Below are 24,970 nucleotides of genomic sequence, written 5' to 3'. Positions count from 1 at the left end.
TCGTGTTCATCAGAACAAATAAATTTATACAGGTTTGTAACAACATGAGAGTGAGTATATGATGACAGAATTTTCATTTTTGGGTGAACCATACCTTTAATTTAAAAACATCTTGCACTGACGTATCTTAACATATTTCAGTGCCATTGTTTTTTCTCAAGATGCACACCAGTATTGTTTATTGTAAGGTGTGTTTGTAAAAACGACTTAAATGTCCAAATATAACTACGGCCTAGTCCTGGGTAACTGACCTGGGAACACTGTTTCTCCCTCATCTTGACCTCTTCATCCACAAGCCTCTGCCTGTGTGCAGTTTCATCAAGCAGCCTCCTCTCCACCTCCTCTCGCCTCTTCCTCTCGGCCTCCAGGAGTTGCTTCCGTGTCTGAACTTCCCTTTCCTGATGTAGAGACAGACAGAATAAGACACAGAGGGGCTTTAAATTCAAATACACAAAACACACAGCGCTTCGTGACTGGGGATGCATGAAAAAATAAATGTCTGAGCGAGTATTACTGTCAGAGAGCTTGTTAAGAGCCGGCCTTTCATGTCTATCAGTCTTTGTAGGTAAGAAACAATCTTTAATGCAGTGATGCCAAAGGGAACAAGGCTTCCTTTTTAAATTCATGAAAAAAATCTTTTTATGCAAGAGACAGGGAGCCGGATAGATTATATTTCACAGACAATTAAAGTTTAATGGTACTCACTCGACTCTCCACCAGCCGGGCTTTCTCCTGCTGGGCCTCCTTTAACATCTTCTCCATCTCTTCCAGTCTCAGTGCGGCCAGCCCGTTGTTACTGAGGGAGACACAGACGCGGTTACTGTTGCCGTGGTAGCGGAAGAGGGAGACTTTGGTACATGAGTGCTGGACACTTTGAACAGATCCTACTTCTTTTAACCGAATTTCACAGAGGCGGTCGAGGAGGATATGATTTTTGGCTATTTTACCTCTCTACGTGCTTTTTTCACAAAAAGAAAAGGTTGACTAGGTTTGGACTGTACGAAAAGTGCTGAAACATAAACGTAGAAACGAGTGGTCACAGATTCATGCCCGAGACTATTGATGCCAAAAAGTAGGCCAACATCAAGAGAAAATCTTTTTGTGGCTTCAACATCTAAGGACACACCTGAAGCATCCCTGGGTCTAAGGAGAGTATGCTGTACAATGACATTGTGAGCTTGTTCTGCCTCGGGACAAGAGCGAACTTTGAAGACGAGAAGAATAGCGTGACTGTATGGATGTGCGTGTTGTCATGGAAACAACCTAGGAACTATTCTGGGAAAAGGATGGAAAATAGGATGGGCGGCGTGACCCGTCGTCAAGGGATTGGGGGAAGAATGCAGGGTTCCCTTGACAACTGCATCTCACCTTTCAGGTGAGCAAGCCGAGTTGTTGCCAGTAGATACGCTTGTCTCCACGCTGTCAGAGCTCTCCAGACTCAGCGTGTCATACGTGGATTCTCCAGCTGGGGGTGCTTGGTGGTGCAGTATCGAGTGGTGTACCATGGGAGCTCCTGAAGATGGAAATGGGGAATGAGCGCCCTGTGGTGCCCCCCAGTGGCTTTGAGACTCCGTCACAGGTTTCTGTTTAGGATCCGTAGGGCGGATTCTGAAATCATCATACGCATAGAGCCCTGCAGAAGAATAGTAAATTTGCTGTACAAAACTGTTCAGTTTTTCAATAACCACCTTTATTTGTTTCCCTAAATGCCCTTTAGGTGTGTTAGCTACCTCTGCCCTGAAGTTCAAACTGTCTTTTGGAGTCTAAGTCCAAGAAAGCAGGAGACAGATCCGGTAGACTCTGTAGAAAATAACAGAGGAATAAACAAAGAGAATGGAAAAAATATCTGCTTTCCTACACTAAGAAAAACGAACTTGCTAAAGCTAAAAGACAGACAAAAACAACATAGCTTTTGATGTTTTGTGGTCTTTTTACTTACTTTGGTGGGTGTATTTCTGCCTGAGCTGGAAGGTGGGGGTGTAAATGTGCCATTGGTCTGTCCCACCTCACCATCTTGCCTCTTGGAGATCTATAAAGAAAAAGCCATGACAAAAATGGCACATTTTCCCAAGCAAAATATAGAAGTAGAGATAACCCCAAATACTTTGTGTATCAATTAGACAATTGGTTATACTGTATAAATAAAAAAACGAGACAACTACATCTGGACACTGAGAGGTGAAGTGAGACAAAGACGGACGACCTAGAGACAGATACAGGAATACATGCAAAGACGACAGACAGATGAGGAGATTTTACCTGCATATGTTTACGTGATGAGAGACATTTAGCTGGCAGAGGGGGAGGGCAGGCATTGCTGGGCTCCCCAGCTGCCATGATTTCCTGGTACCAACGCTCTGAATCTAGCCTGGGGATTAAAGGCCTACTCCATGCAGGCTGGGTCTGAGGGTCATCCATGGAAAGGAATTGACAGCAAAAATAGAAGAAGGAATTGATATAGAGATGAAAGTGGAAATACATGCATTGAAAGTTTTAAAAGTTCTCAAATCAGGTGTGCAAACATATTGGAGTGGTTTCCCAGACAGGGATTAGCTTAAGCCAGGACTAGACCTTATTTTAATTAGAAAATATAACTAGTTTTAACAAACATGCCTTAATAAAAGATTACTTGTGTGCATTTTGAGGCAAAACAAAGGGCACTGATGTATTTTAAGATATGTCAGTGCAAATTGTTTTCTGTTTGGACAGCTCTTACATTTATTTTAGTCTAGGACTAGTTCAATCTCTGTCTGGGAAACTGCCCCTAAAAGTGGTTGTCAGATCAGAAAATTAAAAGTATATCAGAAGGAATAGTTCACCCAAGCGATTTGACGATTATACTGTCTCGATCTGCCACTATATATGAACATATATAGTGGTAAGGTGTAGAAAACGCTATTTACTCAATTTAAGATATATATATATATATATATATATATATATATATATATATATAAGATAGGTAGATAGATGATAGAGAGAGAGAGAGAGAGAGAGAGAGAGAGAGAGAGAGAGAGAGAGAGAGAGAGAGAGAGAGAGAGAGAGAAGACTACAAGCTTGCTTAAGCCGGTAAATTGAGTCTGAATATAAAGCGAATGACACAAATGTCATGTGCAAATGATAAAAATGTAATGCGCGAATGACGCAAATTTCATGCGCGAATGAAGCGAATTAACTCAAAATGTTCCAGCGTCCAACTACACACAAATAGCGCAACTTATTTACTTAATTCCCGTCTGGTGTGAACGTACAGTTAGGGCCCTATCTTGCACCCAGCGCAATTGACTTTGTCAGTGACGCATGTATCTTTCGTATTTTGCACCGGCGCACAGCGGGGTTTTCCCTCCACTGACGCATGTCTGCAAACTAGGGAATGAATTTGCGCTCCCTGGGCGGTTCAGCGCAAAAAAGGAGGCGTGTTCCGGCACAAACCATCTCTGATGCTATTTTGCAGTTTCAAAAAACAATTGCGCCACTGACCAGAAAAAAAAGTTTAAAGTCAGTGGCGCGTTGCACGTTGTTCATTATGCTATTTTAAGGGCGCATGCTTGACCATAATGTATAGCGTGCACAACGCGCACACACTTTGCTTATCTAATCACAGATGCAACAGTTATTTTTGCAAATCATAAATTGTTACAATAAAAAATATTAACACATGAGATAAGGGAAATCATTGTGGTGAGCATTGTGGTGATAGTTTTTATTTATTGTGTGGCTGCGTTAAAAATTATCATGCAAATAACGATTAAAATATTTTCATAAGTTTGTTGTGTGGCTGTATTACGTTTATTTTATGTAAATAATAATTAAAATGTTTTCATAAGAAACCTTAATGTATGTGAACTTGATTTGTAAGTGTACTTTGGGGTTGGACTGCTTGCGTTTCTTGGCTTTCAGCAGTGAGGGTGGACGCAGCGATGTTCCTTTGCTGGTGCCTGTTTAACCGACGCTGATTTGGGCGGATTTCTCCCATCCCCATACAAAACAACTCCTGTGTCTTTGACTGCTCTTACAAGAACGTCGGTCTCCTCGGCTGTGAACCGCTCCTGGCGTGCGCCGTGTAAATCCGTCATAATAATAGCAACCCGCCATGGAACTTGCGCACTTGCGTTTAAAGGGAATGTTGGATGACGTTCTGATTGGTTTATTTGACGTTACGCCCAAACCACACCTATGAATAATGAACCTACTTCAGACCAACCTCTTATTGATTTGCGGCTGTCGCAAGAGTTATTTCTCCCGCCGGGAAAATAGCAACAGCACCCAAGATCCGCCCACAAAGTCACTTGCGCTTTGCGCTTCGCACTTGCGTTTCAGATCGTTAAAATAGGGCCCTTAGACTTGTTTGGATAACTTTTCTTATTTAATACAATATTTTAATATAAAAGTGATGGCATGAGGGAGAGTAAATATTGATTTTTCATATTTGGGTGAGCTATTTCTTTAAATAATAAAGACGACATCAACCTGGCTTAAAACAAATCAATCTGTCTCATTGTTGTCTCACACTGCTATTAAGGAACCAATCGAGAATGACACAATAACAACAGCGAAAAACAACGATGAACCCAAAAAGACACCAGGAAATATTGGTCCACACACCTCGACAGGAAGCAGCTGTGAAGAGCCACACTGGGATGTGTGGCTGGACATGACAGGGTCAGCAACAATAGCTTGGAATGATTGGACGGAAGATGTGGGGGAGGAGTCAACTTTGGGCATCCCGAACAGCTGGTTTAATTGACTAACTGTCACATACTCCTTAACACGATCAGAGCCCACACACACACAAACACAAACATACACACAGAATGTAGTGAGGGCATTGTGGGTATACAAAAGCATAGAAACAAAAGCAGAGGACAACGACAAATGGAGTTGAGAGAAAGAAAAATCACAGTTTAAACACAAGAAATCCAGTGGGTAGGTATGGTAGCATCATGAAACATAAGGGCACTGAAGAGCAACAAACGTGAAATAAACGGCATTGTAAACAGCAGATTAAAAAGCAAGGAAAGAATTTTGTAAAATATGAAAGACTGGAGGAGTCATACCTCACGAGGAGCGTCTGGTGTTACAGCCAGCGGGAGACAGAAGGAGTTAGGGGCAGAGGAGGCAGCTTGGGCTGGGAAATATCCACTCCCATACATCTTATATACATCAGAGAGTTTGAGGTACTCCTGAGCAGACAACCATCCACACACACACATCCACACGGGATACCGGTTGATAGCTTTTATGTGAACTACACAAATTATGCACTTCATGCACACACAATGAAAAACCCATGCTCCTACCTTAAAAAATCACAAGCATGCAATGCACGCACAGCAAATTTTCAATGTACGAATTCAACGTGTTTATGCAGAATGAGTCAATCACTATTCTCTACTATTATCCTATTATTATGATATGAAATTATGAATGATCACAATTGGCCTGAACGCAACAGAAGTCACACAACAAATCTTTCCATTACTTCAACTAGCTGCTGCTAGTACAATTGATAAATGGTTAACAAACAGACATCACAAACACCGCACACATAACCAACATCCTGAAAACATTCCTGGCATGGCACTAGACCACAAATTTGTCCATTAAGCATAGCATGTTTATTCTTATAATGTTTCCTGTAGGTCACATTAGCCACAAAGAAACATTTTGGTTATGAAGTGTAAGATGTGTGAATGATGAGATTGGTAACAAATTATGTACGGTCGGCAGCCCATTATCAGCAAAGAAACAATTAAAGTCGGTTTCGGAAATAAAGGCTGACTAACGTTGATTATCCAGCTTATCACACGGCTGCTTTCACATTAATAAATAAGCATACATCAAATATTGATTTGAGTTTCAATAGTTTTATTTTGTCAGAAGAAAGCAACTTTACAGTAATGAGCGAAACCAAATAGCAGAGTAGAGCATTTAACCGATCAGAATCGAGTTATCCAGAGACCCATGTAATAAGTAAGATATCAAATAAAGTGGGTAAATATATGGACACAAAGTATTGAAATAAAGTATGTTATTAGCTTATTTAGTTCTCCTAAAAAAAAAACAAATTGCATATCATTTACTCACCTTAATGCAAACCTAGCAGTGGCAGCCGCTGACTTTTTTTTGAGGGTGCACGATGCGAAGTTCGTCACAACATGTATGTAGGCCGTCATGTGTGTGGTTCGTAATTTCAAAATATGTGTTCTGCGCGTCGAGTGAACCTATGTGCATCACGTGTCTAGTCAAAATAAGTGCGTGCTGCAGACACGTCTAAAGGGTTTATGATAAAAGATACGCTCATGTTTGCCAGATACTCACTTAATATCATGCATAATCGGGAGTGTCTTGTGTGTATTTTGTGAACTCTTTTATCATTAACGGTTTTGACCCGTGTGCTGCTACAAAACACGTGATGCACATGGTTCACATGACACAACAAACACATATTTTGAAAACACTAGCAACATACATGACACTCCGAAGACATATTTTGAATTAGCAACCCTAGGATAAACAATCACGAGCCACTGCTAGTTTGATGGTCGCGGGTGCGGGTTGGGTTGTAAAAATAGATACAGTGGTGTGGGGTGGGGCAAATAATTGCATAAAAGCAGGACATGCGGGTTGGAAAAATCCTGACCCGCGCATCTCTAACACCTAGGATGGCATTAAGGTGAGAAATATAAGCTAATTTTTATTTTTAGGTAAACTATTCCTTTAAATTTCACAAACCTTACATAACAAACCCACTGGCCAATCAGAATCAAGCATTTCAGAGTGCCGTGTAATATTGTTAGTTATATTATGTACTAAATGGTTTTATTAGTTGTGTAAATCTTTTACGATTATTTTAGGGTCATGCTATGTGTTTACCTCCTGTGGCCTGTAAGGATAAATCTGAGGGGAGGAGCTTTGATAACAAGATGTGGGAAGCAGGGAATTCTGGGTAGGGATCTCATCTAAAAGATCAGGTTCACTGATGTACAGCACTTCCTGTTTTGAATATGAACCGTCAGAAAGCAGGGCACAGCCAGTGTTGCACAAGCCATACCAAAGAACATTTTAATAATATTGTTTGTCTTATCAAACTTCTTCAGATTCCCTCCCTCTACTTATTTTATGGTTGATCAAACCGACATCGGCATGAAGTTTATCGCCAGCGGCGATAACCCAGAAAAAAACATGCTCATCACTGCAAAGAGAGACTGGAGTGGATCCCTACAGACAGCAGCACCATCAGTATGTACACAACAATGCATTTATTTCAAACTGATGTACTAAACACTGAGATACAGCCCAGATACCTCATGAATTATAATGAACCTTCAGATCAGATCACAACACTTCTGTTTACACTCTGTTCAACATCTTAGATCGACAACAAAGGTAAAAAAGAGTTCACTAGCCAGAAAAAAATGGTGAATTGGTGCCTGCAGTCATGGATGATTAATTTTCTTACCTCTTTCGAAGTATTAGAAGATTTGGAGGAAGTCTTTCCACCTGTCAGGCTCTGGTATCTTTTCTCCAGAGCAACCAGTCTCTCCTTTTCCTGAAAAAGCAGTACAGAGTTAGATTCACAAAGAGGAATGTTTAAAGGGATAGTTCACTCAAAAACGAAAATGCTTGCATGTTGTTACAAATCTGTATAAATGTCTTTGTTCTGATCAACACAAAGAAAAATATTTTCAGGAATGTTTGTAACCAAACCGTTTGTGAGCCCCATTAACTTCCATAGTAGGACAAAAGAATACTATGGAAGTGAATGATGCTCACGATAGGTGTAGTTACAAACAGTCTTCTAAATATCTTTCTTCGTGTTCATCAGAACAAAGAAATGTATACAGGTTTGTAACAACATGAGGGTGAGGAGAGTATCCTTTAAAGGATATTTTTAACTTGATTAAATATAGTGATTATGTTCCATATTCATGTTATTATATTATTATACTCACCCTCAAGCCATCCTAGGTGTATATGACTTTCTTCTTCAGATAAACATATTCAGAGCTACTGTATATTAAATAATATTCTGGCTTTTTTCAGCTTTATAATTGCATTGGACACTGGGCCAGTGGCGGCGTGTGACTGCTCATCCGAGGGGCGCTAATTCAAAATAAGTGTTCCCAGTGTCGTGTATTTCCTTTTTCAAAATATGTGTTCTGCACATTTAGAGATCCTGTGTGCATCACGTGTTTTATCAAAATAAGTCCCTGCTGCACACGCGTCAAAACCGTTTATGATAAAAAAAACACTCACATTCGCAAAATACACGCAAGACACTCCCTTAACAGTAAACTCTGATTACGCATGAGATTATGCGAGTATCTGGCAAACGCGAGCGTCTCTTTTATCATAAACCCTTTAGACCCGTCTGCAGCAGGCACTTATTTTGACAAGACACATGATGCACACAATGATCTCTAGAAGCGCAGAACACATATTTTAAAATAAGCAACCACACACATGACGGGTTACATGTTGTGACGAACTTCACATCGAGCGCCAAAAGTCACCGGCCGCCACTGCAATGACCTATTGTCAAAAAATAAAAAACTAAATCTATACAGTTATGAAATGTTTTCTTAAATGAGGTGAAGCAATGCCCTTTTGTCATCCTTCCGGCATAAACTCTCTCTTTAATACACCGGCTGTAATTTATATTTTTTTTAATGTAAATATTTTCTTACAAAATATTGCTTCACCTGAGAAGACATTTATTAACTGTTTGGATTATTTATTGATGGATGGATGTGTTTTTGGAGCTTTTAAAATGGGGCACTATCCAATAGCATTATAAAGCAGAAAAAGCCTGGACATTATATAACTCAGACTGTGTTTGGCTGAAATTATAGTATTATACACCTAATATGGCTTTAGGGTAAATAAAATATGGGATAAATTTAATTTTGGGATGAACTATTTCTTTAAAATGACTGTCATGAAGACACTCTTATGGGCAGTTTCTTGGACAGGGATTAAGGCTAGTCTAAGACTAAAATGCTTGTTTGAGTTGTCTAAACATATCTCATAAATCAGTGCCATAGTTTTGTCTCAAGATGCACACCAGTATTATTTCTTGTAAAGTATGTTTGTAAAAACTACTTAAATGTCCTATATAACTAAGGCCTAGTCCAGGATTAATCTAAACCCTGTCTGGGAATCTGCCCTTAAATGTAAAGATAACAGTGTAGATGAAGACCTTGTAGAGCATCTGCAGGGCCAGGTTTCTGTCTTTGGCCATCCTTTCACAATCCTGACCTGATTGAAGACCTAATTGATTAGCCTGAATTTCAAGGGTCGCCATTTTCTCCTACGCAAACAAAAGAGGAACATATGTTATTCTTTTCTGAAAGATGATTGGCTGTGATATTACTAGTACCTTAACATGACTGATCAGAGATCTGTGGGATTACCTTCCTTTTGGCCACGCTCCGGTGATACTCTGCCTTGTCCTGCAACAGCTGTCGGCTGACGGTCTCCTTCTCTTCTTCTATGCCACTCTCTCTCTCCAACTGGCGAAATTCCAAATCCTCAAAGCGCTTAGTGGCCGACTCCATCGCCTCTGCCTTCTACAGACACACGTGCACAGATGGACAGAGAGACGGAGAGGTGCAGACGAACAGATGGGAAAAACAAACAAGCAGACAGACAAATGTGATGAAGCTCACTCCATCTGCCAAACAGTGTTTTCTCTACACAACACAGTTTCTTTCAATGAATCTCTTGAAAATCCATTTCGTAAACATCCTCAGCTTGGTGCTTGTTTGTTATACAGTGCAAACAGTTCAGAGCTCAAGAAGAGTGCGGTGAATTTGCTTAATTCATTACAGTATCAGTGGATTAGTAGCTTTTAGTGATACAGTATAAAAAACACGAGATTGAGTGAAAAGCAAGGACAGGCATACAAATACATGAATTTCATGCTCAGTCAACAAACAATAACTTCTAAGAGAGCAGAGGTGGATCATTCACAATCACTGTGTGAATCCAAGCACATTTTGTTTAAAGAGGGGAGCGCATACGCAAGGCAACACACACAGCCATGGGACACTTGTGAAACGTGTACACACCAAGACACTAATAAGCTGTCCAGTGCAGGCTGTTATATCGTGACATGTGCCTTTTTGACCATTTATTGCTGGTGTTACTGGAGCATGATATACTCAACAGATATATAGTGTATTATATTTCTCTATTTCTGATAGGAAATTAACAATCAACAGTAGTAAATGCACCAATGTACTTTGGTATTTGCCTCCATTTATTTAGGCCTTTATTTGTTTGTGTAGGGCTGCCCAATGCATTATTGTATATGATAAATACAATTTTAATGCCATTCAATTAAACAAAATTATTATTTGCAATGTTAAAGGGAAAGTTTCAACCAAAAATGAAAATTCTGTTATCATTTGCTCACCCTCATGTTGTCCTGTATGAGTTTCTTTCCTCTGTTGAACACAAAAGAAGATATTTTAATAAATGATGGTAACCACAGAGTTTACGGTACCCATTGACTTCCATAGTAAGAAAACAAATACTATGGAAGTCAATGAGCACAGTCAACTGTCTGCTTACCATCATTTATCAAAATATGATTTTTGGATTCAACAGAATAAAGAAGCTCATACAGGACAACATTAGGGTGAGAAAATGATTCATTCAATTCAACTATTTAAATTCAATTTTCCCTATAAATATCCCTTAAAGATGATAGTTCACCTTAAAATAAAAATTGTGTCATCATTTACTCATTGACTTGCATATAGCCAGAATAAACGAATACGATGGAATTTAATGGGTACCGCCAACTGTGTGCTGACATCATTTATCATATTATGGTCACTATCTGTTGTGTGTTTATCATCATTTCTCAAAATATCTTCTTTTGTGTTCATCAGAAAAAAAGAAATTCATACAGGTTTAGAACAACATGAGGATGAGTAAATGATGACAGAATTTTCATTTTAAGGTGAACTATCCCTTTAACATTGTGTTTCATTGTGATCCATCTGTCAGAAGAAAATAGCCACTCTTTCTGCTGGCTACAGAAAGTCTTTTTTAACAGCAAATCCAAATAGGAAATAACATAAAGACATTTTCGTTTTTGTATTTAATTTGACCATTATTGAAACTCAACAAGTATCACAAGACTTATGAACACAAAGCACACTGAAAGACTATTGTTGTAGACACAAATACGTGTTACTTATTTTGTTTTTGTTATATAAAGTGATATTAAATGCTTAAAATTAAATTAAAACTTAATAGTGGATGTTAAAATTGGAGAGGAGCCCTTTTGTCTATTCAGAAACAAACTGGAATTTTTGAATCTACTGAAGAAAAAAATGAAATCAATAATTTTTAATTATTTAGAAGCTCAACTATGCCTTCGGTTTCTATCTTTCTTGCTACCTTTTTCTTTCTGTCTATCTGCTTTTCTTTGAGGTGAACTAGTTGTACAGATGTTCGATTTCTCTATGACTCTCTCTGTAGGGCAGTATCAAAGCACACACTGACCCTGGTCACTTGCTCCTGTAAGTGCTCCCTCAGTGATTCGGGGCATTTATGAAGCTGGCCCTTCAGTTCACTGTACGAATCCCTCAGCCTGGCCAGGACATCCCGCTCAGCTGAGACTTTTGCTCTCTCCTACAAAAACATTACACACACTCGTAACATACACACAGGTAAAAAAAACACACACGCAGCGAACGAGTGACGTCGGAGAGGGAAGAAAATAACAGAGCGCACTGCTCGGATAGAGACACATCATGCTGTGTTAAGACAAAGGTTTTCGATATGGGGTTGCCATGGCAATCGGAGCCCATATTGCAGTAGGGTAAATGATAAATATTTATATAGCAGTCAGCTCTACTCAAAGATATCTGTAGACTGTTACATCAATAAGATCTCTATTCAGTTTGTGGGGAGGGTTGACTCTTGCTACCTAAATTAGAATAGACAGCCCTGCAACAACATACTGACATCAGTATGAACATACCCCTGTTAACTTTTACACATATTCATATAAGTGTATCTATATGTTTATATTACAGTATAATTACATCTCTCTGTCCTGTAGTGGCAGAACAAATCTTGATTGGTTAAAACAATAGTTGTGAAATTAATCTTATCAGATACTCAGATGCAAAAGCTGCTATACGCCACCTTTAAAAATGTAATATGTAGTGTAATACTTTCACCTCAAATCCCCTTAATCCTGGCCTCAGGCCATTCAGAAATACTGCTTTGTTGGCAGAATCCATTAAGAGTCTGATAAAAAATGCTTATTTACAAGAAAACATGTCAGACGCACTTAAGTAAGTGAGTTTTCATCTGAGCTCTTCTTATGCAACCTTATGTGTTTGTCTGGGGTCTCTCTCTGGGGTGGGTTTAACTCCTTAGAGGGTCACTGTGCTGCTCTCCCATGTGCCCAATTGCATTACGGCTCCATATGATACAAATTTTATTGTTGCTATTCTTTATTTGACTCCCCTCGTGTTACAGTTGGGAAATATTAAGATTTTTTTATAAAAGATTGTCCATTACAATATGCGGTGTAGTCAGTATCATTCATATTAATAAGAGTTAAAAGGCTGTTAGAAACTATAGCAGTATGGTAGGCATGCATCCACATAGTTTTTCAACAGGATCAGATGCAAAACAGGAAAGCTTTAGTAAAAGAAAATCACACTTCATTGCGTGCATAACTGTCGGTACCTTCGCTTTCTCCCTTTGCGTTTCATTTTCCACTTCATTCAGTTTGAGCTGAAGTTGATTGATGATCTCTAACTCGGCCTCCACTTGATCAAGCTCCGCCCTCCTTTCTCCCTGGAGTAAAGCCCTCTCCATCTCTGCCTGCCAATAAAACAACACATTCTGTTAGCTTCCATATGTTTCCGTTAATATGAATAGCGCGGCTCTGCTGATCAGGCAAAATCCTACGCTCACATCGATTATAATACGCAACACTAAAGATGTTTCTATGCATGACAGATGGTGATTCACTGATGTAGATAAAGAGGACTAATGTGGATATCTCTACGTAACCCTGCCTGTGAAAACCCAGCTGAAGTCATTTTAGTTTTTTCTTCATAAAATCATCCTTCATAAGTCTGTAAAAATATAATCGGAAGGCATGTTGGGGGGGTTAAAGCTATTTCATGCATTCTGACTTATTAACACTGTTTAAGAGTTTGATTCCTTATGCTAAACATAGGCAAAGTGTCAAAAAGCAGATGGACGTATAACTAGAGTATTTCTGTGCCGGATGCACTTTGCCAGGGTGCGTACAAGTTTCGGAAGGTTTATTCGAACATGAAAGATTCATACGTAACAATATGGGCAATTTCAGTGCAGTAAGTACAGTGGAAGTCCTTATATGGGCACTTTAACTGGAATAGCGCATGCACACACTAACCAAGAGCTGACACGAAATCAACATCACCAAAGAAGTATGATGTTGTTTATGAGGGAAATTTAAGTTTGTTCAACTTCCCAATGAACTCAGCCTTATGGAAACAATTGATATAGTTTGTTAATTCAGGAAAGCAGCAGAGTTGAAATGGGGTGGTCCCAACCGGGTCATGAGTCGCAGGCTTTAAATAAAACTGCATTAAATGTCTGTGGATAACTTATGATTCACAAACAATAGTTGGATAATATTTGCTTGTGACTCGCACCACCTCTGGTACGCCTCCAGGAGCTCTGTCTCATTCGGAAAGAATCGGTACAGCTGGTCTGTCTTTTATAAATCTGATAAAACTAAAGACTCTTTGGTTTGGATTAGGGCTGTCAAAATGGCTGAACAAGTACATTCGAAATTCGTCCTTGAAAAATAATAAAATTCGAATTATATTCGAATTATAAAGACCTACTTTATCTTGGAGAAAATAATCCTAAAAGCCCACAAGAGGGCGCAGCACAAAGCCCCAATAATATAATCATGCACAGCATATTTTTTGTTAAAACGAATGTTATAAACACTACTAATGAAATCAAAATTAACCAGTATAGTTGTGCACCTGTAAATGTACAAAATTAATGCCATACATAGACAATGCATATTAATATAGGGCATTTTATATAAGTAGATAAATTAACGTGTTTCTAATAAAGTATGAAAACGAATTAATCTTTATTTAAGCCAAAATAAGTGGGAAAGATCATTAGTCATTTAATATGACATAAGCTTAAACGCTATTCACAACAACTTATATTATATTTTGTGTGTTCCTTGGTTGAAAATATGTAGAAATATATGCGAGTAATAAATTACAGAACAGAAATGTTTTAACTTACGCGCTGAGTGAAGCCGTTAATAAAACGTAAAACTCTCCGTAATTAATAGAGGACGTGCTGAAACAGTCGAGTTGGCAGATGATCATCATGTTTATATTTCACGCAGATAATCTTGATGAAAAACTTGCATATCAAATGTCCAGGTGAAAGTCAAGTTTCCAGTCAGTTAAAATAAAGCCACCGCGGCATTACATTGCAACTCTCTCAAATGCGGTGTGGACTAGATGCACATATGTTTTAATGTTGCTAAACAAGCAGCTGTATTATGGCACTTTCGTGTTGATCAGTTATTTTAAACTTTAAAACTGCCTTTAGAAGCAGACGACAATAATTCATCTCAGTTAGTTTCACTTTGCGGTTGAATTCCAGTTGATGCTCCAAAAACCAAAGCAGCATCACACAGCCCTTTTAATATGTATTCTGTCCGACTCGTAATCCCCACTGTCTTTTCTTGCTATTTTTCAAATGAATAACGCTGGCTTGCTCCGCATAGTTGGCTGAGCCGCTAACGCTCTGTATAACAATCCGCGTCAGTTATGCATTATCACGTTGCGTGAGCTTCCTGACACAGGTAAAATTCGAATGCAAAGTTTTACGTTCGAATATGCATATATTTTTTTTACATTCGACGAATATTCGAAATTCGAATTAAAATTTGACAGCCCTAGTTTGGATATATGAAGGATGCAATGCTAGGTACTCAAGATGAACATGAGATAAGCAGAAATGGCATGTGTTATGTGAGCTTTAAATCAATGACTGAATTCAAACTTTGATGCTCCTAATCTCATAATTTGACTATGAGACTTTAGCCTGGATTTCACAGTCAGGGTAAAATATCTCTTGCTCTCATTGAAGTGGTGCTGTATTTAAACTGAGATATGATGGAACTGGAGGAACATGTTATTTGAAACATCAAAACTAGTTTAGGCCTCAGTCTAACCTCTTGTCTGCACTCCTGAATCTGTTGTTCTAGGTCAGTGACACGGGTCTTCAACTCGTCTACCCGAGCCAGAACCCTGACCCGTTCCTCCTCCAAATACACTCGCTCTTGCTGCCCCAGCACTGAAGAATCTTCATGCTGAGATAGAGGAACAACATTTATAGAAGAGGACATTTTACCTTGTCCTTTTGACAAAAAATAAAAATACATATCTAACATAATGCCACTGAAGCATTTTGCTATTTTGGGGGAAAAGCACTATGTATTAGTTTATAACCAAAAACTTGACATGGTTCACACACTGGTTCACCAATATGCAAGATATATATTATATAATAATAATATAGATTAGCTTGCTTTAATATAAAAATCAGATGATACTTTTTAGATTAATGGATGTATGTCATGTGTATATATAAGGCCACTTTGATAACATTAGAAGAATTATATCGCAAAAATAAACTAAAACCAAAATAAAATGTATTTAATAAAATAAAACCATTTTCACTTAAGAGGGAGAAATAGCAAGAAAAAGACAGAGAGTGAAATGTGTTTAGAGACTAGGTGAATTCAAGAGGGACCACTTGCAGACCAAATGATAGCCCTGTTGTAGACATGTTTGGTTTTCTATCTGGGGCAGTGTTGGGGCTAGTTACTCAAAAAAGTAATATATTATGTATTACATATTACTCTCAAAAATAGTAATGCCTTACTTTACTTTATTACTCCCTGGAGAAAGTAACTAGTTATATTACTAGTTATATTACTAGTTACATTTTTTTCTGGACAAGAATTTTTATTTGGGCAAGCCACGGCCAAGAAAATGCTGGCTTCCTTACCCGCTACCGGACGTGGGGCACAGCGTTTGGAGAAACATTAAAGAGTGTGCACTTCACCGTCAAGTTATTTTCCTTCCGTTGAACATAATAAAATATGACTGAATCTCCACCCGTCGAAACTAGCTTTCTGTTGCTGGGAACCTTCCTCTGAAAAAGAGCTTGCCGTTGTTGACGCTTCCATTTACCCGATCTGTCTTTGTGCTGCTGCCGCTCTGTGCTGCTGGCTACCGGGTGTCGACCAATCGGTGATGGTAAATGATACCTCGTGCCAAACTTAAACCAATCACTGTTCCATTCACGCCCTCCTCCCCTTCCCTTTTGTTCTCTGTGTTTTGTGCCTTGTGTGATGAAGGTGCTACTGGCGAATGTAACTTAAGTAACTAGCTCGGGAAAACTGTAATAATATTACCATTTTCAGACGGGTAATGCCTTACACTACTAGTTACTGAAAAAAGTAATATTATTACAGTAACTAGTTACTTTGTAACTAGTTACACCCAACACTGATCTGGGGTTCATAGAAGCATACACAACACATAAATGTTTTAGCCAAAGCTCACATAAAATGTTAAAATTTGGACATATGTTTAATGTTTAACCAAATAAATGTCTATTCTCATACAAAGTTTTCATCAACAAAACATGGAGTCCAATATGTTTGACACCACTAGTGAATAAATATGCTTATAGTTTGCAAACTTTTTCATTTAACATACAGTACTGAAAGTCTTCAGCCACCATTACATTTGTTGTTTTCGCAATGATAGAGTGCATATAATTATTTCTCAGTATCTTAAATACAACCAGAAAATACAGGTTGTATGCAGTACTAAAACTGAATACATTTATAAGCTAAAGTGTCAATAATTTACTGTTACCTGCTCTTCTTGAGCAATACCAGGAAGCTGCAGGCTCTCTTAAACCTAAATGAAACGAAACCCTAATTTCTAATTCTCATCTAATAACTCAGGAGTCTCCTCAAAGTTTGAGATGTGCCTAGTGCCACTGGAGGTCACAATAAATACTGACTTTTGCCAGATGGCGGCATTTTTTATTTTTATTATTATTAATAATAATTATTGAGGGAAAATTAATGGTGGTGGTAGTCTAAAACTTTTGCACAATGCTTTACATTTTATATATTTATAAAATGTATTATCAAACAACTATCTTAAATATAAATGGCTAAATTAAATATTAATTTCAGAATATCATAGTATTTGCTAAAGGATATTAGGATCATTCACTAATAATTGCGTAAGTTTTCCGTATTTATAAGCACACTTGAACTTCTCACGAAAACTTTCACAAAAATTTACAAAACGTTGGTACGCAGTACGCACAGTGAATTAGGAGTGTTCTACATGAGTGGCCGCGTACACTGGTTTGACCAATTTGTATAAAACACGGCCAATCTAGCTCCAGATAAGGGCTTTTCGCAACACAGTTGCATATTTATTACAGTAATATTGTGTTTTGCTTTGCATTTTTGATTTGGGAGGTTTTGCAGTTGCTTTAGAAAGCCAGTGCTTTGTGTCCACTGGAGTAACAACAAGTATTGGATGCGATAACAAAGACATTTATTAATATGAAATTTATTTGTTAACTAATTAATTAAGAGAAAATGCTTCCCCTGGCAATGACAAGTTTTTCCTGCAATCCGTATTTCCACTATTTTTCACAAGGTCTACTCATAAAAAACGGAAGTATTCCCTTAGGGCAAACAGTTCAAACTCATGTATGTTTTGAGGATCGCTCTGAATCTGTTCTCTAGAAAAAGTTAATATGACAGAGATGCGCATCTTTTTAAAAATAAAATGGACAGGAGATTAAGTGATTGACGTTTGGGCTTTTATTTCATTTACATAACGTTTACAATAGGCATAAAGCAGACACTTTCATATATAGAGATTTAAAAAGTGAGGAAGAAATGCGTTTATATGTGTAGAAAAAAATAACTAGGATTTAATAATGTATAAAATACTGTATAATTTTAATACTGTATGATGTTTAATATTTTAATACTGTATAACAATAATAATAATATAGATATTATTATATAAAATAATACTGTAAATTTGATATCAACATTATTATATACATTATAATTCTGTAAGGAATATTGACAACGGGCTGTTGAATTATAAGAAAATAATGCACACCCAAGGGAGTAATGTGGCACGAAGCGAACCGGATTCAATTTTTCCTCTTATACCACAGTTACCACAAACTCTGGTGCCTATTTTAAAAACATTTGACAGGTTAGGTGTGCGGTTTACAGAAAAATAATCAACACCCTTGGAAAATTTCTCGGCCAATCAGAATAAAGCATTCAACAGGCTTGTAGTATAAAGCCTAGTATTTTATTATAGCGTACGTAATTATTGCGTACGTGTGGTACACATTTTTCGTACATTTAAAAGAAATTTTGATACTGAAGTTTTTGTTGACTCCTGATTTGTTTGTGAAAACATCCGTACGCACACATGCTTAGTAAATGAGACCCATTTTTTTCTTTGCAATCTTTGTTTTTAAACCAAAAACCTTTTAATTTATATCCAGGATTGAATTAGATCTTGAATCCCAGCATTTCAAAGTTGTCTCTGACTTTTGGACCCCCCTCTCTCTCTCTCTCTCTCTCTCTTTGCATATGATGGTATTGGATACCAATCTATTTAATAGTCTAATAGTGTGAATATCTCTAATAGTTTTTCATAATGTTTGTGTCTCTGTGTGTGTGTGTTGTACCTCTTGGTGCTGGCTCTCAGTGCTGCTACACTCCTCTTTCAAGTTCTCCTCTTCACTCTCTCTCTGTCTGTAAGAGCTATGGGCTGCCACAGGGTCAGGGGCGGGTCGCAGACCCTGAACCTCCTCCATACACGGAAACAGACACTCCCTACCTGCGTCCACGCCAGCTGGAGAGTCACTTTTATTATATTCGGCACACAAATTCAGGATGGTTTCAAGCCTCTGCCTCTCCTACAAACAAACAAGCACACACACAAACACGAGAAAAGGATTTAGTCTGCATGCTGCTTTTACCAGTTCACATAGTGATCTAAAATTGTGTAACTGTGACGTAAATGCAGACATACACAATCTCAGTCTCCCAGGAGGTTCATGTGGTCATGCTGGTCTAAACTAACTGCAACTTGACACCAACAGAACATATCAAAGACCATTTGCTACATTGTGTGTACACCACGCAAACAGTAACCCCCTATAACGTCCCGTAACTTTTTAATGTGGATTCATGGGGCAGTTTCCCGGAAAGGGTTTTGATTAAACCAGGACTAGGCCTTAGGTATATTATGACATTTAAGTCATTTATTTTTACAAATACGTCTTACAAAAAACATTACAAAAAACAATGCCACTGATATATTTTTATATAAGTGCAAGCTGTTTTCAGTTAATGTAGCTCAAATACACAGCAAAAAATGACTTTCTTAGTATTTTTGTCTTGTTTTCAGTATAAATAAATTAAGAAATTTTTTTAATAAGCAAAATGACCTAAGAAAATAAGTCTAGTTTTTAGACAAAAACTATACAATTTAAGTGAATTTGTGCTTAAAACAAGCAAAAATATCTGTCAATGTGGTGAGAAAACCATTTTTCTTTTTACTTAAAAACTTAATTCAAGAAACATTTTCTCACCACACTGGCAGATATTTTTGCTTGTTTTAAGCACAAATTCACTTAGGTCATTTTAGAAAATTTTCTTAGGTCATTTTGCTCATCAAGATAATACATACTTGATGTAAGAATTTTTAAATATTTATACTGAAAACAAGACAAAAATACTAAGTAAGAAAGTCATTTTTTGCAGTTTATGCATTTTAGTCTTGGACTAAACTTAAATACTGTCAGGGAAACCACCCCTTAGTGTCTATGAATTAGTGCGTATAAATTAAAAACCTAAAATATGTGACAGTGGTCTCATACACATGCACTTTACAATAATTTACCCAAATACAGTTAATGTAAATGACATCCAATAAGTTTCATGAATGTGACCCTGCCTGTGAAAACCCAGCTAAAGTCTTTTTGGTAATTTATTGTTTTCTACAAAAAAATCATCCTTCATACAGTAAAAAAACATTCTGTGAAAATATAACCTTGATATATTTAGTATTGCTTGAATAAGGCTTGAAAGATTGAAAATCAATGTGAAATCAATGATTGAAAAAACAATCTTTAATGAGACTTATGGATTTACAAGGCAAAGTCACAAATTAAAATTTCTTATTAATGGGACATATTTTTTATAAAATACACCCAACATGCCAGCCATTTAAATCTAAGTATACTGCACTAGTGTAACGGTTTACAATAACAAAATATACTGAAATATACGAATATAAGGTTTTCACACACAAAGCATATACAGTAAATCTACCACCAGGGCATTTCACAAATTCACTTCTGAAACACCTTGGGCATTTTTGTCACTTTCCGTGGTGTTTCTGCCGCAAGCCCTGGATCATTTCTGCCCCTACCCCCCAACCTCTGACCAGACTCAAGCAACCTCTCGCTCGGCTGTGACAGTCAGCTGCTGCCATCGCTCTACAAACGGTCTGCTTGTATGTGTGTGTACGCTCTCTACTTACAGGCTGCCAGAGCTGCAGACTCCTCTCATATCTCTAGTCCGACTAACTAGCGCTCTAGGCACTTGGGCTCATTATATTTAACATGGACAATACCGAGCTCTGCTTGGCTAGATGACACCAGTGGCATTACTAAAATAGCACGGCGGAGGATGGTACACTTATAAGACTGGCAGCACAAATAACTTAAAGCTCTTTATGTCATCAGACCAGATTCAAGATGTTAATTAAGACGTTATTAATGTATGACCAACATAATTCAGTTTACATGACATTTATCCATTTGGCAGGTGTTTTAATCCAAAGCGACTTACAGTTTATTTAATGGGTATCAGTTTGATTATACATTTAACAGTTTGAATCCTGGGGATCAAATTTGTGACCTTGGTGTCTCTACTACAGCTACAGGAAGACATATTGTACAATTAAACATGAGACATGCAGACAGTTGTAACTTAAACTTGTCTATGGCATAACAGAAGTTCTGGTAATGACCTCCGATAATTCATACACACACGGATACAGTATTTGTAAACTGTAAAATGCTATATTTGGCACATTATGTATTCAGAGCTGTACCACCGAGCCAGTATCTCACAAGACCATCCAACCACAGTGGCGGCTCCGAACACATATTTTGAATTTGCGCCCCTCTGAAAAGAAGTCACCGGCCACCACTGCCAACCAATGGTACGTTTTAAAACATATGCTGTTTCTTTTTACAAGGTCTCCCATGTCAGGAGAGTGCAAGTGAACATAACAACAGCATTCTTCCATAACAAAGAGGGTGTCATCACAGCTGCTGTGCATACTAAAGATGCCACGACACCGACCAACACAAAGCACAGAGCTCTTAACATCTGTGTGCAAAAACACAGGTCTCCTTTATTTAGGCACAAATGCTCAATGGTCAGTTAACCTGAGACTGAAGCAGCCTTTTAAACAAGGTAATAAAGTGTATACTTTATCTTTTCTCCTGGGATTTATAGATTTTACGGTGTAAACCGAGTTCATTATGTCAACACACTGGCCAAATGAATCTGTCGGATAGTGTGAGACACAGCTTAAGTAATACAGAGGAGCCTTTTCATCATCTTGCATTTTTTAATACTCTCTACCCTTTCGGAAAGAGCCTGTGCTTTTTGGTTTAATGGGAGATGAGTAGATTCATTTAATCAGTTTCTTAGCTTTATCCACAAAGAAAAATGTGATTAAAAACTGTACATCTATATTAAGCACATACATATTTTCAGCAAAAGAGAGTTTCTGTTGGGTAAACAAAAGACTAAAAAACTAACTCAAATTTGATGCTATGTTGCCCTCATGTGGAAATTGTTATAAAATGTTTCAGTTTTCTTAGGTTTCACAGCAACTCAGATGAGAACAAAGGTAAAATGACCTCAAAACTTAAATTCCACCTTTGGAGCCAGACACATTTTGGTGTGGTTCCAGTGCTACTCAGTTGTGGGCTGGGACCTAAAAAAGTATTTCTTGGTGTCAACAGGAAAATGAACAAAATGATAAATGTAAATATTAAAATGAGTAAAATTTTGATTAACATTCGTTGTCAGTATTTTTATTTGACATTTGGCTAATAAAATATTTGACTTATTTACAGTAGTTATTTACAAAATGATTATTTCCATAGCCACTTTTTTCTACTGAGACCATCAGACATGAAAATATTCCTTTTCCGCATTCACTTGACCAACCCTTAACTTTCCACTATTTAAAGGGATAGGATGGTAACCACACAGTTGAGGGTAACCATTAACTGCCAAGGTAAAAAAAAAAAGAATACTATGTAATTCAGAGGTATTGTCAACTGCGCTGCTTTTTATCAAAAATCATTTATCAAAGTTGGTGATGGGCAAAGATTATTCTCGATTAATCACATACAAAATAAAAGTGAGCTTTTGTATAATATATGACTGTGTGCTGTGTGTAATTACCATGTAAGCATAAATACACATATTTATATGTGACGTGAAACATTCACATGCGTAAATATTAGGGATGGGACGATTACCGGTTTCACGATTAACCATGATAAAATGTCCTGACGGTTAGTATTTTCGTTGAAAATTTAATTATCATTATAACCGTGTTTGATTACCGTGATTTTGAAAACTCGCGGTAAATCCTGTACAGCCAGAATCAGTTTGACGCAGGCGCGCACATTCAACATGGTTTTTTGCACACATTTAAGGGATAATGGATTGTATTCATTCACGGTAAACTTATTAGACTGATTTATTTATTTTTTACCACAGAAATAATTTCAGGGACATCAAATATTAAATAGTGATTTTCAAAAACTTTGGTCACTATAAGGTCAATATAATCATGATATGAAATTTTCTTACCGTCCCATCCTGAGTAAATATATTTATTAGGGCCGGGACTTTAACGCGTTAATTTAGATTAATTAATTACACAAAAAATAACGCGTTAAACATTTTTAACGCATTATAATCGCACTTATTTTGGCACCGCGGAACATTTCTCATTGGATGAGTTTCGGCGGACCGATTATACTGGAGGACCAACCAGCGTTCATGACTTCAGACAACAACAAACCACAGTGAACATGAACGAAGAAGCTGATGAGATCGCTTTGGTTGGCCCCGTGGATGGGAAATTCTTCTATAAAAAATGAATGGATGGAAGCGTCGATAAGAGCTGATGAGATAAGATGGTTGTGTGTAAGCTATGCAACAAGGAATTCCCATATCACCGCAGCACATCGAGCCTCAAGTATCATCTCAATGCAAAACATAGCAGCTAGCGTGGACATTAGCCCGACTCCGAGTACAAAGACTTGGTTGAACAAAAATAAACAATATTTTGTTGCTTAAGCTTATGTATTCAGTCATTATTCATGGTATACTAAAAATCCATGTGAAAAAATAACTTCTCAATGTTCTCAGGTCAAATATTTATATGTGATTAAAATGTGATTAATTTCGATTCATTAATTTACAAAGCCTCTAATTAATTAGATGAATTTTTTTAATCGAGTCCCGGCCCTAATATTTATTTATAAATTTATATTTTATAGAATTTTTTATATATTCTATATTATATATAAATGTAATAAAATTATATATAAATAAAAACTGTATGTGTGTTTAAAAATAATCACACACAAAACACACACACACACATATATTATGCAAAAACTCAATCTTTATACCCACCACTAATCAAAATATCTTCTTTTGTGTTTAACAGAATAAAGAAACATATAGAGATTTAAAACAACATGAGGGTGAGTAAATGATGACAGAATTTTCATTTTTAGATGAACTATCCCTTTAACTTTGTTAACATTTGCATGTAGTCATATAACAGATGCTTTTATCCAAACCGACTTACAAGTGGAGCATTCATCATTGTGTCAAAGAAGCATAAGGAGCTTAAAAAAAAACTATGTTATGTTGTTCATCTTTCCCTAGCTTAAACTTTATTTTTATGGAGACTTTTGTAGACAGTTTCATCTGACGCACCTGCGTTGTTGCGGGTACGAACCTGAACCGAAGTGATCTGCGAAATGAATAAATGTAAATGTATTCAGCCTGTGTCATGTAACTAAGTTAAATTGTCCACATGTAAAATCTGGAGGTAAACAAGGTGTGTGTGTGCGTGTGTGTAATAAAAAGTGGGTGGAGCCCAGCAATGCTACTATAAAACACAGCAAACACACAGTTTTAAGCCAACTGGGCTATGACCTAGAACTGAGTAAACACAGACATGTAAACATCCATACAGTACATGTGAAGGGATTTGATATTATTTATTCTCAAGAGTGTTAGAAAAAAATCTGCTTTTTGTTAGCTTTTTTATTATTCCTTGCCAATCCTTGCTTTTAAGTATCTTATCACCCAAATGTTTTTTCAGGTCAAGCACCAGATGTAAAATTCCTCCATCCTCAGTGACTATCACATCTGTCCTGTCTTTAATCACAAAATGTGTGCTCACACATGGCTTACACTATCACACTGTAAGGGCACACTACTGAAATCAGACAGCATCTGTGTATCGAATGGCATTGTGAAATGGTTTATGAATGTAAATACATCTCAGCAGTGCTGTAGGACAAAAGGTTTGGGCAAAACTGCTAAACTAGCACCACCTTTCCAGTTGCCACACCATTGGATAGAGATGTGCTGTAACCATGACAACAGTGCCAGACAGACCAAAGACCACATGACAAAGTTTAACTCAAACAGACTGAAAAAAGTATGTTAATAATACACTTTAATGCTCATGCTACTGGG

The 24,970-nt window shown here is 37.4% G+C and overlaps 1 protein-coding gene across 14 annotated transcripts in view; it reads right to left on the bottom strand.

The window, feature by feature from the left end:
* Positions 1–24,970, bottom strand: part of phldb1a (pleckstrin homology-like domain, family B, member 1a) — a 52,482-nt gene that overhangs the window by 6,526 nt on the left and 20,986 nt on the right. For 7 of the 14 annotated variants that reach the window (XM_065250198.2, XM_065250199.2, XM_065250194.2 and 4 more), the window contains 16 exons: positions 18,832–19,062; positions 15,245–15,382; positions 12,721–12,858; positions 11,521–11,649; positions 9,417–9,572; positions 9,203–9,313; positions 7,463–7,552; positions 6,877–6,996; positions 5,058–5,183; positions 4,606–4,764; positions 2,260–2,403; positions 1,940–2,029; positions 1,731–1,800; positions 1,369–1,633; positions 706–796; positions 252–398 (listed from right to left, as the gene is read on the bottom strand). In XM_065250198.2, the coding sequence (XP_065106270.1) occupies positions 252–398; positions 706–796; positions 1,369–1,633; positions 1,731–1,800; positions 1,940–2,029; positions 2,260–2,403; positions 4,606–4,764; positions 5,058–5,183; positions 6,877–6,996; positions 7,463–7,552; positions 9,203–9,313; positions 9,417–9,572; positions 11,521–11,649; positions 12,721–12,858; positions 15,245–15,382; positions 18,832–19,062 (2,205 nt within the window). The remainder of the gene's footprint in view (positions 1–251; positions 399–705; positions 797–1,368; positions 1,634–1,730; positions 1,801–1,939; positions 2,030–2,259; positions 2,404–4,605; positions 4,765–5,057; positions 5,184–6,876; positions 6,997–7,462; positions 7,553–9,202; positions 9,314–9,416; positions 9,573–11,520; positions 11,650–12,720; positions 12,859–15,244; positions 15,383–18,831; positions 19,063–24,970) is intronic. The other 7 variants (XM_065250200.2, XM_065250201.2, XM_065250196.2 and 4 more) reach the window with 7 other exon arrangements.

Source organism: Paramisgurnus dabryanus, chromosome 5 (assembly GCF_030506205.2).
Source record: "Paramisgurnus dabryanus chromosome 5, PD_genome_1.1, whole genome shotgun sequence".
Classification (NCBI taxonomy): Eukaryota; Metazoa; Chordata; class Actinopteri; order Cypriniformes; family Cobitidae; genus Paramisgurnus; species Paramisgurnus dabryanus.
This window is presented reverse-complemented; position numbering and strand designations above follow the sequence as displayed.